Source organism: Helianthus annuus, chromosome 13 (genome assembly GCF_002127325.2).
Source record: "Helianthus annuus cultivar XRQ/B chromosome 13, HanXRQr2.0-SUNRISE, whole genome shotgun sequence".
NCBI classification, from domain to species: domain Eukaryota; kingdom Viridiplantae; phylum Streptophyta; class Magnoliopsida; order Asterales; family Asteraceae; genus Helianthus; species Helianthus annuus.
In genome coordinates, this window is record NC_035445.2 from 126,126,634 (window position 1) to 126,142,228 (window position 15,595).

A 15,595-nucleotide genomic window follows, 5' to 3' on the forward strand; every position below is an offset into this window, starting at 1 on the left:
AGCAAAGCTATATATTTATTTTCTTATTTGGAGTCTATTATCTTCTTATAAATATTTGTTTATGCTTATTTTAGTTTTTAGAAAATCACTCACTTATCTTCCCACCGGTAGTTTAATGATAAAGGTCTAGTATTATTTCTCCACCCACATCCTTGGATTGACACTTGGTTCTTACCGATACTTTACTACATATATGACGGGGTACACTTGCCCTTTCGTGTGCGTTTTAAATGTTGAAGTATAAATCATTTTTAAAAATTTAATACCGAATCGTGTGTTATATTCTTTGTGAAAACCTGTATATACGTGCACACGTCAAGTTTTTGGCACCGTTGCCGGGGATGTGGCGAGATTTAGGAACGAACAGAGTCATTATTTTACCAGCGTACATACTTGTGAATATTTGTGAATATTTTCCTATTCATTTATTCGTTTATTTGTTTGTTAATATTTCTTGCTTTTAATTTAATTTATTCACTTTTAGGCTTGTTTTTAAACTCTTGTGAATTTTTATTACATTTATTTGTTCGAATTCGGACTTTTTATACATTTATTCTTTGAATTTTCGGCTTTGAAAAATTATTTTTACATTAGCTGATTCGATTACTTTGCTTGTTTTGATTTTTATAAAATTTCGGGCCCGCTTTTGAATTTTTATAAAATTTCCAGCCCATTTTTATGAAAATTCTGTTTCATTTCAGCAAAAAAAAAAAAAAAAAAAACAGCATTATTATAATAATAAAATATTCATTGTGTAAATTTTCGTTTGCAGGTTGATGTCCTCAACCCCCGCCCCCGATCCTGTTGAGCCGTCAGACGAACCTGAACGTGATATGAGGAGACGTCTTCGTGAGAGATCTCGTGCGGTTGGGCTGCTGCTCGCAGCTGGTGAGCTGGAGCCGGTGGTACCCGCTGAAGCCGAGGGCTCAGGGGACGAAGGAGACGCAATCATGGCGGACGATGAGCGACCTTTGAATGAATCAAATCAGCCCGGAGGAACAGGCTTGGAGCCCAGTATTATTAGACCTACTATAGATGCACCTACTTTTGAAATTAAATCTAGTATTATAAATATGGTGCAGAATTCGGTGCAGTTTGAGGGGCGCGAGCATGAAGATCCCGGAAGACACATAGCTGTTTTCCTCGAAGTTTGTTCGACATTCAAGATTAGAGATGTTTCGGAGGATGCTGTTCGGTTGAGGTTGTTTCCATTCTCGTTGCGGGACAAAGCCAGAGCTTGGCTTATGTCACTTCCAGCTGGGTCCATCCGGACCTGGAATGAGCTGGCGGAGTTATTCATGCAGAAATACTTTCCGCCTGAGAAAACAACCAAGCTGAGAAACCGGATTGTGACCTTTCGCCAAGATGAGGGAGAATCATTGCACGCGACCTGGGAGCAGTTTAAAGATCTGTTACTTGATGTTCCACACCATGGCTTCTCCAAAAGACAGCTGGTCTTGACTTTTTACCAAGGGTTGAATTATGACACGCAGGAGAGATTAGATGTTAATGCAGGAGGCGACCTAGGAACAAAGACGCCAAATGAAGCCTATGCAATCATTGAAAAAGCTGCGTTGAAGTCTAGTTCGCGTCGAGACGGAGAGAGAGGCCGGACATCATCATCGTCTTCCCACCCAGGAGTGCACGCTGTCGACGACTACACATCCATTACTGCACAAATCTCAGCTCTCTCAGCGAAGTTTGATAAGTCCCAGATAGCTGCGCAGGCTAGTTCTGGATGTGAAGAGTGCGGAGTGTCACACGAGCCTGGTGCATGTTTTCATGGAGTGATGTTTGAGGGCCAAGAGGAGGTAGATTTTGTGAGTAATCAGGTGAGGCCACAGAACAACCCATACAGCAATACATATAACCCGGGATGGAGGAATCATCCAAATTTTGGATGGCGAGCGAATACGGGTAATCAGAACCCGTTAGGATTTACCCAGCGCGCTCTAGCGCCGCAGAAGGCTCACAGTCAGCAATTCCAGCAGTACAACCAACCTTACCAGCCACGTCCATACTCGTACCAGAATCAGGGTGCAGGGAGTAGTTCCAAGCAGCAAGCCCCTCAATTAGGTTCTAAGATGGAGGATATGATGGCTCAGCTCCTTAGCAGCTCCACGAGTGTGAATCAATTAGCTGAAAAACGATACCAACAAAGCGAAGATCGTTTTCTAGCTCATGTGGGAGAAATGCGGAGTTAGAAGGCCTCGATTCAGAATATCGAGAACCAGGTTGGTCAGCTGGAGAAGATGATGTCGGAGAGACCCCCAGGTGGTCTTCTAGGCAACACGGAGCCAAATCCGCGTGGGCATGTAAATGTGGTGATGACCAGGAGTGGCAAGACGACAGGACCCAGCATATCGGACTCACCACCGATCACTGAAAAGGTCGCGACTGATACATCGGACGAGGTGCAAGCCAGGCTGCGCCCAACAAGTACAGCACAAGTCCAGGAGCTAGTCAAAGATTACACTCCTCCAGTTCCATACCCGGGACGGCTGAAGAAATAGAAAAACGAAGAACGATACGGTAAGTTCCTTGAAATGTTTAAGCAACTGCATATAAACATACCGTTTGTTAAAGCCCTGGCTCAGATGCCGAAGTATGTGAAGTTCTTGAAGGACATCCTTTCGAATAAGCAGAAGCTTGAGGATATGTCCTGTGTGGTGATGAACGAAAGCTGCTCTGCCATTCTTCAAAATCGTCTACCCACGAAAATAGGAGATCCTGGCAGTTTCACGCTTCCTTGTTTGATTGGAAATATGTCTGTTAGCCATGCATTGGTTGATTTGGGAGCGAGTATAAACCTTATGCCCTATAAGGTTTTTACAAAGTTGGATCTAGGCGAGCCGTCGCCTACACGCATGAGCATTCGTCTTGCCGATCGTTCTATCAAGTATCCACGTGGGTTTGTAGAGAATATAATTGTTAAGATTGACAAGTTTTTGTTTCCCGTGGATTTTGTTATCCTGGATATGGATGAGGACTCTAGGGTGCCTTTGATTCTCGGAAGTCCATTATTGAATATCGCCCGGACCATTGTAGATGTAGCTGCGGGCCAGATTACACTCCGAGTGAATGATGAGCATGTGACCTTTGACATCAAGCGGTCAATGCAGCACCCACAGAGTCAGGATGATGCGCTTTACTATGTTGACATTGTCGACACGTATGTGAGCACACATTTCAAGGGCACGATTGAGGAGATTGATTCGGCACGTCTGTTGTGTGGGGACCTAGATGGCATTACGCAGGAAGGCCACGATTTCGAGCAGCCAGTCTATTAGATTGGTGATGATGGTTCCCAGAGTCTGGATCGGTTTACAGAGATTGATCGTGAGGATGCAGAAAAGTCGAAGCCTTTGGTTGAAGATCCACCATCTTTGGAGCTTAAGGAGCTTCCGCCCCATTTGGAGTACGCATTTCTAGACGAGGAGCGCCGTCTGCCGGTTATTATCTCATCATCTTTGACGGACGAGGAAAAAGCAAGCTGCTTAGTGTTTTACGACTTCATAAAAAAGCAACCGCGTGGAAAATCATGGACATCAAAGGAATCAATCCTTCCTTCTGTACTCATAAAATTCTTATGGAGGATCAATACAAGCCGTGTGCACAGCCACAAAGACGATTGAACCCAAACATGCAAGAAGTTGTCAAAAAGGAGGTGATTAAGTTGCTGGATGCAGTTTGATCTACCCCATATCCGACTCAGTTTGGGTTAGTCCTGTTCAGGTAGTGCCCAAAAAGGGAGGCATGAGTGTAGTCACAAATGATAGGAATGAGCTTATCCCAACCCGGACGGTCACAGGATGGCGTGTTTGCATCGACTATCGCAAACTTAATGATGCCACCCGCAAGGACCACTTCCCGCTTCCATTCATCGACCAGATGTTGGAACGTCTGTTGGGGAAGTCGTATTATTGTTTTCGGGATGGGTTTTCCGGCTACTTTCATATTCCTATTGCTCTAGAGGATCAGGGGAAGACTACCTTTACCTGCCCCTTTGGCACATTCGCCTAACGGCGTATGCCTTTTGGGTTGTGTAATGCACCGACTACCTTTCAGTGTTTGGAGATTCCTTCGATCAGTGTCTTGAAAATTTGAAGAAGATCTTGAAGAGGTGCGAGGAGACGAATCTTGTCCTAAACTGGGAAAAGTGCCACTTCATGGTACGAGAGGGCATAGTGTTAGGACACAAGATTTCGCGTGCTGGTATGGAGGTCGATCCAGCTAAAGTTGACATCATTTCACGACTTCCACCGCCCGCCTCTGTGAGAGCGATACGGAGCTTTCTTGGTCATGCGGGGTTCTACAGGCGATTCGTCAAGGACTTTTCAAAGATCGCTAGGCCCATGACCTGTCTGTTGGAGAAGGACGCTCCGTTTATCTTTGGGGATGACTGCTTGAGGGCTCTTGACCTCCTCAAGCAAAAGTTGATTAAGGCCCCTATTTTAGTCGCGCCTGACTGGAGTCTGCCATTTGAAATTATGTGCGACGTGAGCGATTTCGCAATAGGGCCGTTCTTGGACGAAAAGCACTTTCATCCGATCTATTATGCGAGCAAGACTCTTCACGACGCCCAAGAGAATTATACCTCGACAGAAAAGAGCTCTTGGCATTTGTATTCGCATTTGACAAATTTTGATCGTATTTGGTGCTTTCAAAAAAAATTTTGTATACTGATCACGCAGCCATCAGATATCTTTTCAGCAAGCAGGACGCTAAAACGCGTCTCATCAGATGGATCCTATTGCTGCAGGAGTTTGATATCGAAATTCTAGACAAAAAGGGTGCATTGAATGTAGCGGCTGACCATCTATCTCGGTTGGAGCATGGAGACATCAAGGACACGCGTTGGGATTCAGTCAATGACAATTTCCCACACAAGTCGTTGATGAGTGTTGAGATATGCGATGAGGCACCATGGTTCACCGACTTCGCCGAACTACCTTGCTTGCGGGATTCTGATTAAAGGGTTGACTCATCAACAAAAGAGAAAATTCTTTTCAGACATCAAGCACTACATTTGGGATGACCCTTTCTTGTTTAGGGTTGGTGCTGATCAGGTGATAAGAAGATGCATTTCGGGTAAGGAGGCGACCGACATTCTGCGCCACTGTCACGAGGGACCTAACGGAGGTCACCATGGTGCCAATTTCACCGCCAAGAAGGTGCTTGATTCTGGGTTTTATTGGCCGACAATATTTCGTGATGCGCAGAATTGGGTCAGAGCGTGCGATGCCTGCCAGAGGGCAGCAAACATATCGGCACGTGATGAAATGCCTCAAAACTAGATTCAAGTTTGTGAAGTCTTTGATATCTGGCTGATAGACTTCATGGGACCATTTCCCCCCTCACGAGGAAACAAATATATCTTGGTTGCAGTTGGTTATGTATCGAAGTGGGCTGAGGCACAAGCTTTGCCCACCAATGATGCCAGGGTAGTCGTGAAATTTTTTAAATGTTTGTTTGCCCGGTTTGGTGCACCAAAGGCACTGATCAGTGACAGAGGGACACACTTTTGCAATACTCAGTTTGAGAGAGCTTTGTCCCGTTATGGTGTGCATCACCGTTTATCCACGCCCTATCATCCACAGACAAGCGGGCAAGTGGAGGTCACGAACCGGGGGTTAAAAAGGATCCTTGAGCGGTCAGTAGGTGCAAACCGCAAGGATTGGTCGGATAAACTGGATGAAGTGCTTTGGGCTTTCCGTACGGCTTACAAGACGCCTATTGGGACTACTCCCTTTAGGCTTGTTTACGGAAAGGCATGTCATTTACCTGTGGAGTTGGAGCACATAGCGATTTGGGCTCTAAAAACCGCAAATCTGGACTTAAAAACCGGAGGTGAAGCCCGGTTTCTTCCGATTCATGAATTGGAAGAGCTTCGACAACACACTTTTGAAAACTCCGTGTTATACAAGGAACGCACCAAGAGATTGCATGATAAACGCTTGAAGGACCACAAACAATTCCAAGCGGGAGATCTTGTATTACTCTACAACTCGAGGTTGCGTTTATTTCCGGAAAAATTACATTCGCGTTGGACGGGTCCGTACACGGTAAAAGAGATATTTCCATAAGGGACTATCGCGATTGAGAACGCGGACGACGTAATTTTCAAGGTAAATGGGCATCGCTTGAAGCTTTACGTTGGAGGGCCGATCGAGTCGGCGGTGGAGGTTATCGAGCTCCACACCCCGCATACAGCTTAAGTGTGGGGAGGAGAGTCTACGCTACTGACTCGAGGATCAAAAATGTAGCAAGAGCGTCTTTGGCGCTTTAGGGGTAAAATTGTCCATATTTTTGTTTTTGCCATTTTTGTTTAACCTTGTGATCCAAATCTTCCGTTATCATTCCTTTTCTTGTGCTGAACGTTTTGTGGTAGAATGGAACTGGTTAACATTAGATTGTATTTGGGCTAAATATGCTTCAGTTCCTTACAACATATGCTTAACCTACTAGATATATATTCACTTACTAGAAGGGTGAATATTGGTCCGTCAGAAGCATTATAACACCATATTAATTCATGATGCAAAATCTAATATATATTAGAAGTATACAATAATATATATTAGAAAATATACAATTCAAACCTATTAGATAGATTCACCTACGAAAATAAAGGATCTCATTAATTAGCAATATCCCATTCATTTTTACGTAATATGTAAATTGGCAGCCCACTTGTATTGTTGTGAGCCCAGTTCGGTTAAAGGAATAACCGCCCCAAATCTGTATTAATTAGAGTAGGATTAGGTTGTTGATTATTAAATACCCCAACAGAAACCCCTACCATTCCCTTGGACGTTCGACGAACAGTAGACCCCCACCATCGAGGACATCATCCTGTTTAAGCCAGCCGTAGGTTAGTAATTCACTGTTATGTTAATTGTTTATTGGTGTGATCTTGTTATGTGATAAACGTATGGAACTTGTGCAATTGTGAATCACGTTCTTGCATGATAAACTATGTCGTCTAGGTTCATATTATGATAAACTTTGCTGGGTATCTCTCAAATTATTAATAAAGCTGCCATAATGTTTAAATACATGTTACCATTGAATCGCATGATGATTGGACTGAATACATATGTGTGTTAAATGATCATTGGACCGATGGGTGTTCAAGAATTCATATGTGGGTTAACTGACTTAGTATAGGGTTGTAATAATTGATGAGTTTCGATATTGGTGTCAGTAGGTGAAGTTTTCACATGTATGATGTAGTAATAGTAAGACTTGTGACTTTTGACTTCCTGGTATGTGCATGAAATCAGCCAAGAAAAGGATGGATATTAATGTGATTTGATTGAAGGTAATAAATTAATGCTTACTAAACTTGATGTAGAAGTGGCGGCTCTTGTATATGTGTACTGTTGGTCTCATCAAAACATGTGCACCTTCTAATCAAGATGTCAGAATGGTTAAAGTATTCAGATCTTATCTACATGACCTTGTGTTTTGTGCATAGTTATTAGAGGGTAGTACATGTGTTTATAACTTTTGTGATTGACACATGAAATTTAGCTATTGAACGGAGGGAACAATGTAAGGGTTATGATGATCTATAATTTTATTAACATTGATAATAGTGGGCTGTACACGGCTATAAGGGACGGATGGGTTGGATTTATTGGGCCGAGTAGCATGATGGGTCACACAAACAAAAAGGTTACAATTTTTGTACTAAAAATTAATTCACATAAAGTAATATTTTTATACATGAATGGGCCTTCATGTGTACTGGGCTACAATTTTAAGGTAGGCCGCACACCCGGATGAGCCTGGAGTGTTGGGCCGGGTGTTAGGTTGGGTTGGATAGGGGTATCAAAATGCAAGAGTTCCAATCAGCCACATGGTGTATTGGGCCGGCCAGGTTTGAGAGCACATATAGTCTAGTCTGATTTGGTTTGGGCCTTGTATGGTTGGGCGGGGTATAGTGAACGGGTGTCCTAGGAATCGTGCAATTGGGTTGGTAGTTTAATACTGACAAGGTGAATAATTTTTGAATATTGCTTGACCTATATTACATATGTAATGTAATTAGGTAATTGGTTCTAGGTGGCTGTACATGTATTAGAGTTACAAACTGAATATGGGTCGAAGCTTTGGTGGACCGTACGTGCTAAGTGATAATGTGATTATTATTTACTATGTGTCGGGTGTATATATAACTTGAATACTTGCTATAACTCGTGTGATAATACGTGCCAAGCTTGTTTGTACTTGCATAATAAAGGTATGTGATCTATGTGTGTAAGTAACTGACTGGAACTGAAACCATACTAGGATTGGGAGGATCAACTGATAAACAAAGTAATTAATCTTACCGAGCAAATCTAAGGTGAGTTCACTGCACTTTTCCAAGCATGCATCCCGGGAAGGGATATTGGGTAACGTTCCAGGGGGAATGCAGGTTATTGGGATGTTGGTTATTACTCAGTTTCTATCATATAAGACCCCTTACATCTACCGACAGTTGCCGGGAAGGCAACGAGGTTATTAGTTGATAGCGCTATTAGGTTTGGCACCCTCACACCGTCTCAGGGAGGTCGGGCGTGAACTAATTTCCTTAAAGCATGACCAATGTTTTGATAGAGACATTGGGGTTGGGCTACACATCTTGTAGCCATTTCGGTAATCGAGTTAATAACAACATCAAATCAAATTGATAAACTGTTTTGTATATACATCTGATAAACTAAACTCGGTAACAAAACCTTGAACTCACCAGCGTAGTCTGACACACTTGTTTGCATGCTTGTAGGTCGTTAGCTGTTTACATTGGAACTTGCTGTCTGGAGTAGCTGGAGTCTCATGGGTCGATTAGAGGGATTTGTGTTCTGATTTGTTGATACTTTATATTGGTTTTAAACTATTTAACCTCGTTTGGTTTTGCTTCCGCTGAATACTTTGGTTTTCTTTTGAACTTGCATGATGTTTTATTAATAATCAAGAACTTTATTTTAGAAACATGTATGTGTTCTATGTAATTAGTGGCTCATTGCTGGTACGTCACACGCCTATCAGGGACACTCCCTAGGTGGTATTTTGGGGGTGTGACAGTTTGGTATCAGAGCCACTGGTTATAGTGAACTTGGTTTTAAAACGTTTTTACAAAACCAGACTATAACCGAACAACTTCGAAAATCGACCATGACACTCAGCTCCAGATTGCAAGGTTCGTCTTCTAATTACTTCATGCATTACTTGTTTAGTAGTCATACACTTATAGTTTGAATGAAACGATATATTAGCTACTATGGTGACTTGATAGTGTGACACTACTCTTTGAATTTTGTGAATCATAATCCTATACTACCCACTGTTGGCTATTTGAATGCGGGGGAAACTTTTAGCGCAAGTTAAGAGGCACTGAGATGAGCATGCAAATTACCTTATTACTATGGGTGCACACATAATAATAACGTGAGGTGCATGTAAGTCTCAGTGAGGCTTAACAAACGTGAGAAGGATCCTACCCTATTATGTGAAAACTTGATAGTTGTAGATTTTAATGTGAAATTTGACTTTTACCTCATTTCGACCCTTAAGATAGTTCCCTTCTCTTATATATAGAACCATGAGTGGACGTGGAGGAGGCCGAGGTGGTGGACGTGGCCACATTGCTATGACGCAGGCCGAATTAACCAACTTAATCAACACTCGTGTAGCTGAAGCCCTAGCGGCTTATCAGGCTGGTACGATGTACACTAATTACTTTCTATCCTTGCGTCATATACTCGAACCTTATCTGTGTGTTGTACGTTCTTTCGTTTTAGGTCAACCTGCGAATCAAAATAATCCACCTGCTCCACCTGTTTGTACGTTCAAGATGTTCATGGATTGCAAGCCACAGACTTTCAGTGGGACTAAAGGGGCTGTAGGACTCCTGCGATGGTTTGAGAAGGCAGAGGCGGTATTCGCGATGTGTAATTGTCCTGCTGGGGACAGAGTGAAGTATGCTACGGGCACGCTTGAGGATGGTGCCCTGACGTGGTGGAATGCCCAGGTACAGATGTTGGGTATCGAAATGGCGAATGCCACCACTTGGGATGACTTTAAGGAGTTGATGAGGGAGGAATATTGTCCTCGTGATGAGATTCAGAAACTGGAGAACGAGTATTATAATCTGAAAATGGAAGGATCTGAGATTGAAGCATACACGAGGAGGTCCAATGATTTAGCAACCTTGTGCCCTAACCTGTCTCGACCCCCACCCCGGCGAATCGAGTTGTATCTCAATGGTTTAGCACCAGCTGTTAAGGGGTACGTTACTGCTGCAAACCTAGACAATCTGCCCCGTATCGTCCGTCTAGCACATAAGATTACTGACCAAGAGCTCGAACGTAACAATTTGCCGCCACGTGTTTCTGCTACTACTTCGACTGCTACAGCCACCGCACCTGCTAGTGATAATAAACGCAAGTGGAACGATACCGATAAAGCAACCAGTGCAGGTCAATCCCAGAAAAGGTCCGATAACAACCACAATCGCAGTTTCAGTCAGTCTTCTTCAGTTAATCAAGGCCAGGGCAGCAATCAGAATTAGGGGTCCTATGTTGGAAAGAAGCCACAGTGCAACAAGTGTGGCTATCATCACTATGGACAGTGCCTCCGAACTTGTCGTAGATGTGAGAAAGTGGGCCATGAGGCCAAAGACTGTAGAGCCCCACAGCCAAAGCAGCAGCAGCAGCAAAGCCAACAGCACCATCGACAACAAAGGCAACAACCACAGCAGAATCAGGGTGTTAAGAAAGTTTGTTTCCAGTGCGGGGACGAGGGCCACTTCAAGCGGGATTGCCCTCAGCTGAATCAGAATGCCAATAACAACAACAATGCTGGGAACAATAACAACAGGAACAACAACAATGGGGGCAATGGAGGGAATGGTGCACACGGGAGGGTGTTCACTATTGGAGCTAAGGAAGCTAGGAATGATGGCAACGTAGTGACTGGTACGTTTTCGATAAACGACATATTTGCTTCTGTTTTATTCGACTCTGGTGCCGATTACAGTTACGTATCGTTGGAGTTCAGTAGTCGTTTAGGATTGAGTCCTACACCTCTTGTCACTAATCATATAGTGGAACTAGCTAATGGTAAATCGATAGAGGCCTCTCATGTTATGTTTGGTTGTAAACTCGATCTCATAGGTCAAGTGTTCGACATTGACCTACTCCCCGTTACTCTTGGAAGTTTTGACATAGTCGTTGGCATGGATTGGCTGTCCAAGCACTAGGCGGAAATTCTTTGCAAGGAGAAAATCGTGCGTATTCCTCTCCCTAGCGGAGAATCCTTATCGGTTCAGGGTCATCATAGTGGTGCCATTGTTAGTATTATCTCGACCATGAAGGCTCAGAAGTGTTTACGCAAGGGCTATCCTGCTCTTTTAGCTCTCGTTACTGACTCGCAGTCTGATGAGAGAAGGATCGAGGATCTTCCAGTGGTTCGTGAATTTCCTGATGTATTTCCTGAAGAACTCCCTGGTTTACCTCCACATCGTCAGGTGGAATTTCAGATCGACCTCGCGCCAGGAGCAGCCCCGATTGCTCGTGCTCCTTATCGCCTTGCGCCAGGAGAGTTACAGGAGTTGTCGAATCAACTCCAAGAGCTGTTGGTTAGGGGTTTTATCCGACCTAGCTCTTCGCCTTGGGGAGCCCCAGTACTGTTTGTGAAGAAGAAGGATGGGTCCTTTCGGATGTGCATAGATTATCGTGAGCTCAACAAGGTGACAATAAAAAATCGCTACCCTTTACCACGCATTGACGACTTGTTTGACCAGCTGCAAGGGTTGAGTTTTTATTCCAAGATTGACTTAAGGTCGGGCTATCATCAGGTACGAGTCAGGGAGGAGGATGTTCCAAAGACGGCTTTTCAAACACGGTATGGCCACTACGAGTTTTTGGTTATGCCGTTTGGGATGACTAATGCGCCAGCGGTCTTCATGGATCTCATGAACCGCGTGTGCAAACCGTATCTCGACGACTTTGTTATTGTTTTCATCGACGACATCTTGATTTATTCCAAGAACGAGGAGGACCATGAGCGACATCTACGTCTTATCTTGGAGCTCCTGAGGAAGGAGCAACTTTACGCGAAGTTTTCTAAGTGTGACTTCTGGATTCGAGAGGTACACTTCCTGGGGCATATTGTTAACGAAAAGGGTATACACGTGGATCCTGCTAAGATCGATGCTATTAGGAATTGGGCGGCACCGAAGAATCCTTCAAAGGTGCGACAATTTCTTGGTCTTGCAGGGTACTATCGTCGGTTCATTTAGGATTTCTCAAAGATCGCTCAACCTCTTACCTCCTTGACGCAAAAGAACGTAGTTTATTCTTGGGGAGCGAAGCAGGAGGATGCTTTCCAACTTTTGAAGCAGAAATTGTGCAGCGCACCGATCTTGTCTCTACCAGAGGGTACGGAAGATTTTGTGGTTTATTGTGATGCATCGATTCAGGGTCTCGGTTGTGTGTTGATGCAGCGCGGCAAAGTGATAGCATATGCTTCTCGACAGTTGAAGGTACACGAGAAGAATTATACGACTCACGACTTGGAGTTAGGAGCTGTGGTTTTCGCGTGGAAGATCTGGAGGCACTATCTGTACGGTACCAAATGCACCATCTACACCGATCACAGAAGCCTTCAGCATATCTTCGACCAGAAGGATTTGAACATGCGGCAACGGCGTTGGATAGAGCTTTTGAACGATTATGAGTGTGCTATCAAGTATCATCCGGGTAAAGCTAATGTAGTAGCTGATGCACTTAGTCGAAAGGAGGTGAAGCCTAAACGGGTTCGCGCATTGCAACTCACTATTCATTCAAACCTTCCTGATAAGATTCGTATGGCTCAGACTGAGGCATTAAAGGAAGAAAACATTGAAGCTGAGGGTTTGCGAGGTATGAAAAAGCAGCTCGAGCAGAGATCTGATGGCATCTACTATATTATGGAAAGAGTATGGGTTCCTCTGTTTGGTGATCTCAGAGAACTTGTGATGGATGAAGCGCACAAGTCACGATACTCTATTCATCCGGGATCGGATAAGATGTATCAGGACCTTAAAGTTTTGTATTGGTGGCCGAACATGAAAGCTATCATCGCCACATACGTGAGTAAATGCTTGACTTGTGCTAAAGTCAAAGTCGAGCATCAGAAGCCCTCGGGTCTTCTTCAGCAGCCAAAGATACCCACGTGGAAGTGGGAGCAGATCGCCATGGATTTCGTTACCGGGTTACCAAGAACTCAGGCTGGAAACGATACTATTTGGGTGATTGTTGATCGTCTCACGAAGTCAGCGCATTTTCTGGCAATCAAGGAAACGGATAAATTTTCACAGCTGGCGGCAGTTTATCTTAAGGAGGTGGTTTCTAGGCATGGGGTGCCAACTTCTATCATTTCAGATCGAGATCCGCGTTTCACTTCTGAATTGTGGCAGTCAATGCATAAATCGTTCGGTTCACAACTCGATATGAGTACCGCTTATCACCCACAGACGGATGGTCAGAGTGAGCGCACCATTCAGACGCTTGAGGACATGCTGCGGGCATGTGTTATTGACTTTGGCAAGAGCTGGGAGAAACATCTGCCGTTGATAGAGTTCTCCTACAACAACAGCTACCACACTAGTATTCAGGCAGCTCCATTCGAAGCATTGTACGGGCGGAAATGTCGTTCTCCTCTCTGTTGGGCTGAGGTGGGTGATAGCCAGATCACAGGCCCCGAGCTTGTACTTGAAACTTCAGAAATGATTGTTCAGATCAGGAATCGTATGGCAGCAGCGCGTGATCGTCAGAAAAGCTACGCTGACAAGCGTAGGAAACCGTTAGAGTTTGAAGTGGGTGATCGTGTTATGTTGAAAGTGTCACCGTGGAAGGGTGTTGTACGCTTCGGGAAGCGCGGCAAGCTTAATCCACGTTACGTTGGGCCATTTAAAATCTTGGAGCGTATCGGTAAGGTGGCCTACAAACTTGAGTTACCTGCTGAGTTGGGTAACGTTCACGATGTCTTTCACGTTTCGCAGTTGAAGAAGTGTCTGTCTGATGAGACACTGGTTGTGCCATTTCAAGAGCTGAAGATCGATGACAAGTTGTAGTTTGTCGAAGAGCCTATAGAGATCATGGATCGGGAGGTCAAGGTACATAAACATAGTCGTATTCCGATTGTGAGAGTTCGTTTTAACTCAAGACGTGGACCGGAGTTCACGTGGGAACGCGAGGACCAGATGAAGCTCAAGTACCCACATTTATTCCCAAAGAACAAGTCCAAGCCTGGTGAACCTGAGACTAATGCAACTAGTGAATTTCGGGACGAAATTCCTCTTCAAGTTGGGGATGATGTGGCACCTGAGGGAAATTCGCAACAATCTTGATTTCTCGTTTCACTCTTTCGTGCTTACTTGTCAAATTTCGGGACGAAATTTCTTTCAAGTTGGGGATGATGTGACAACCCGAACATTCGAGGTCAGTGCCGTTTAACCTTGTGATCCAAATCTTCCGTTATCATTCCTTTTCTTGTGCTGAACGTTTTGTGGTAGAATGGAACTGGTTAACATTAGATTGTATTTGGGCTAAATATGCTTCAGTTCCTTACAACATATGCTTAACCTACTAGATATATATTCACTTACTAGAAGGGTGAATATTGGTCCGTCAGAAGCATTATAACACCATATTAATTCATGATGCAAAATCTAATATATATTAGAAGTATACAATAATATATATTAGAAATATACAATTCAAACCTATTAGATAGATTCACCTACGAAAATAAAGGATCTCATTAATTAGCAATATCCCATTCATTTTTACGTAATATGTAAATTGGCAGCCCACTTGTATTGTTGTGAGCCCAGTTCGGTTAAAGGAATAACCACCCCAAATCTCTATTAATTAGAGTAGGATTAGGTTGTTGATTATTAAATACCCCAACAGAAACCCCTACCATTCCCTTGGACGTTCGACGAACAGTAGACCCCCACCATCGAGGACATCATCCTGTTTAAGCCAGCCGTAGGTTAGTAATTCACTGTTATGTTAATTGTTTATTGGTGTGATCTTGTTATGTGATAAACGTATGGAACTTGTGCAATTGTGAATCACGTTCTTGCATGATAAACTATGTCGTCTAGGTTCATATTATGATAAACCTTGCTGGGTATCTCTCAAATTATTAATAAAGCTGCCATAATGTTCAAATACATGTTACCATTGAATCGCATGATGATTGGACTGAATACATATGTGTGTTAAATGATCATTGGACCGATGGGTGTTCAAGAATTCATATGTGGGTTAACTGACTTAGTATAGGGTTGTAATAATTGATGAGTTTCGATATTGGTGTAAGTAGGTGAAGTTTTCACATGTATGATGTAGTAATAGTAAGACTTGTGACTTTTGACTTCCTGGTATGTGCATGAAATCAGCCAAGAAAAGGATGGATATTAATGTGATTTGATTGAAGGTAATAAATTAATACTTACTAAACTTGATGTAGAAGTGGCGGCTCTTGTACATGTGTAGTGTTGGTCTCATCAAAACATGTGCACCTTCTAATCAAGATGTCAGAATGGTTAAAG

At 43.5% G+C, this 15,595-nt stretch overlaps 1 protein-coding gene across 1 annotated transcript; it reads left to right on the forward strand.

The window, feature by feature from the left end:
- The first annotated feature begins 2,597 nt into the window (after nt 1–2,597).
- On the forward strand, nt 2,598–3,635 carry LOC110901668. Its single transcript, XM_022148477.1, has 2 exons — nt 2,598–3,222; nt 3,331–3,635. The coding sequence occupies exons 1-2, from the start codon at nt 2,598–2,600 to the stop codon at nt 3,633–3,635; spliced, it is 930 nt and encodes a 309-aa protein (XP_022004169.1).
- The last annotated feature ends 11,960 nt before the right edge of the window (nt 3,636–15,595 follow it).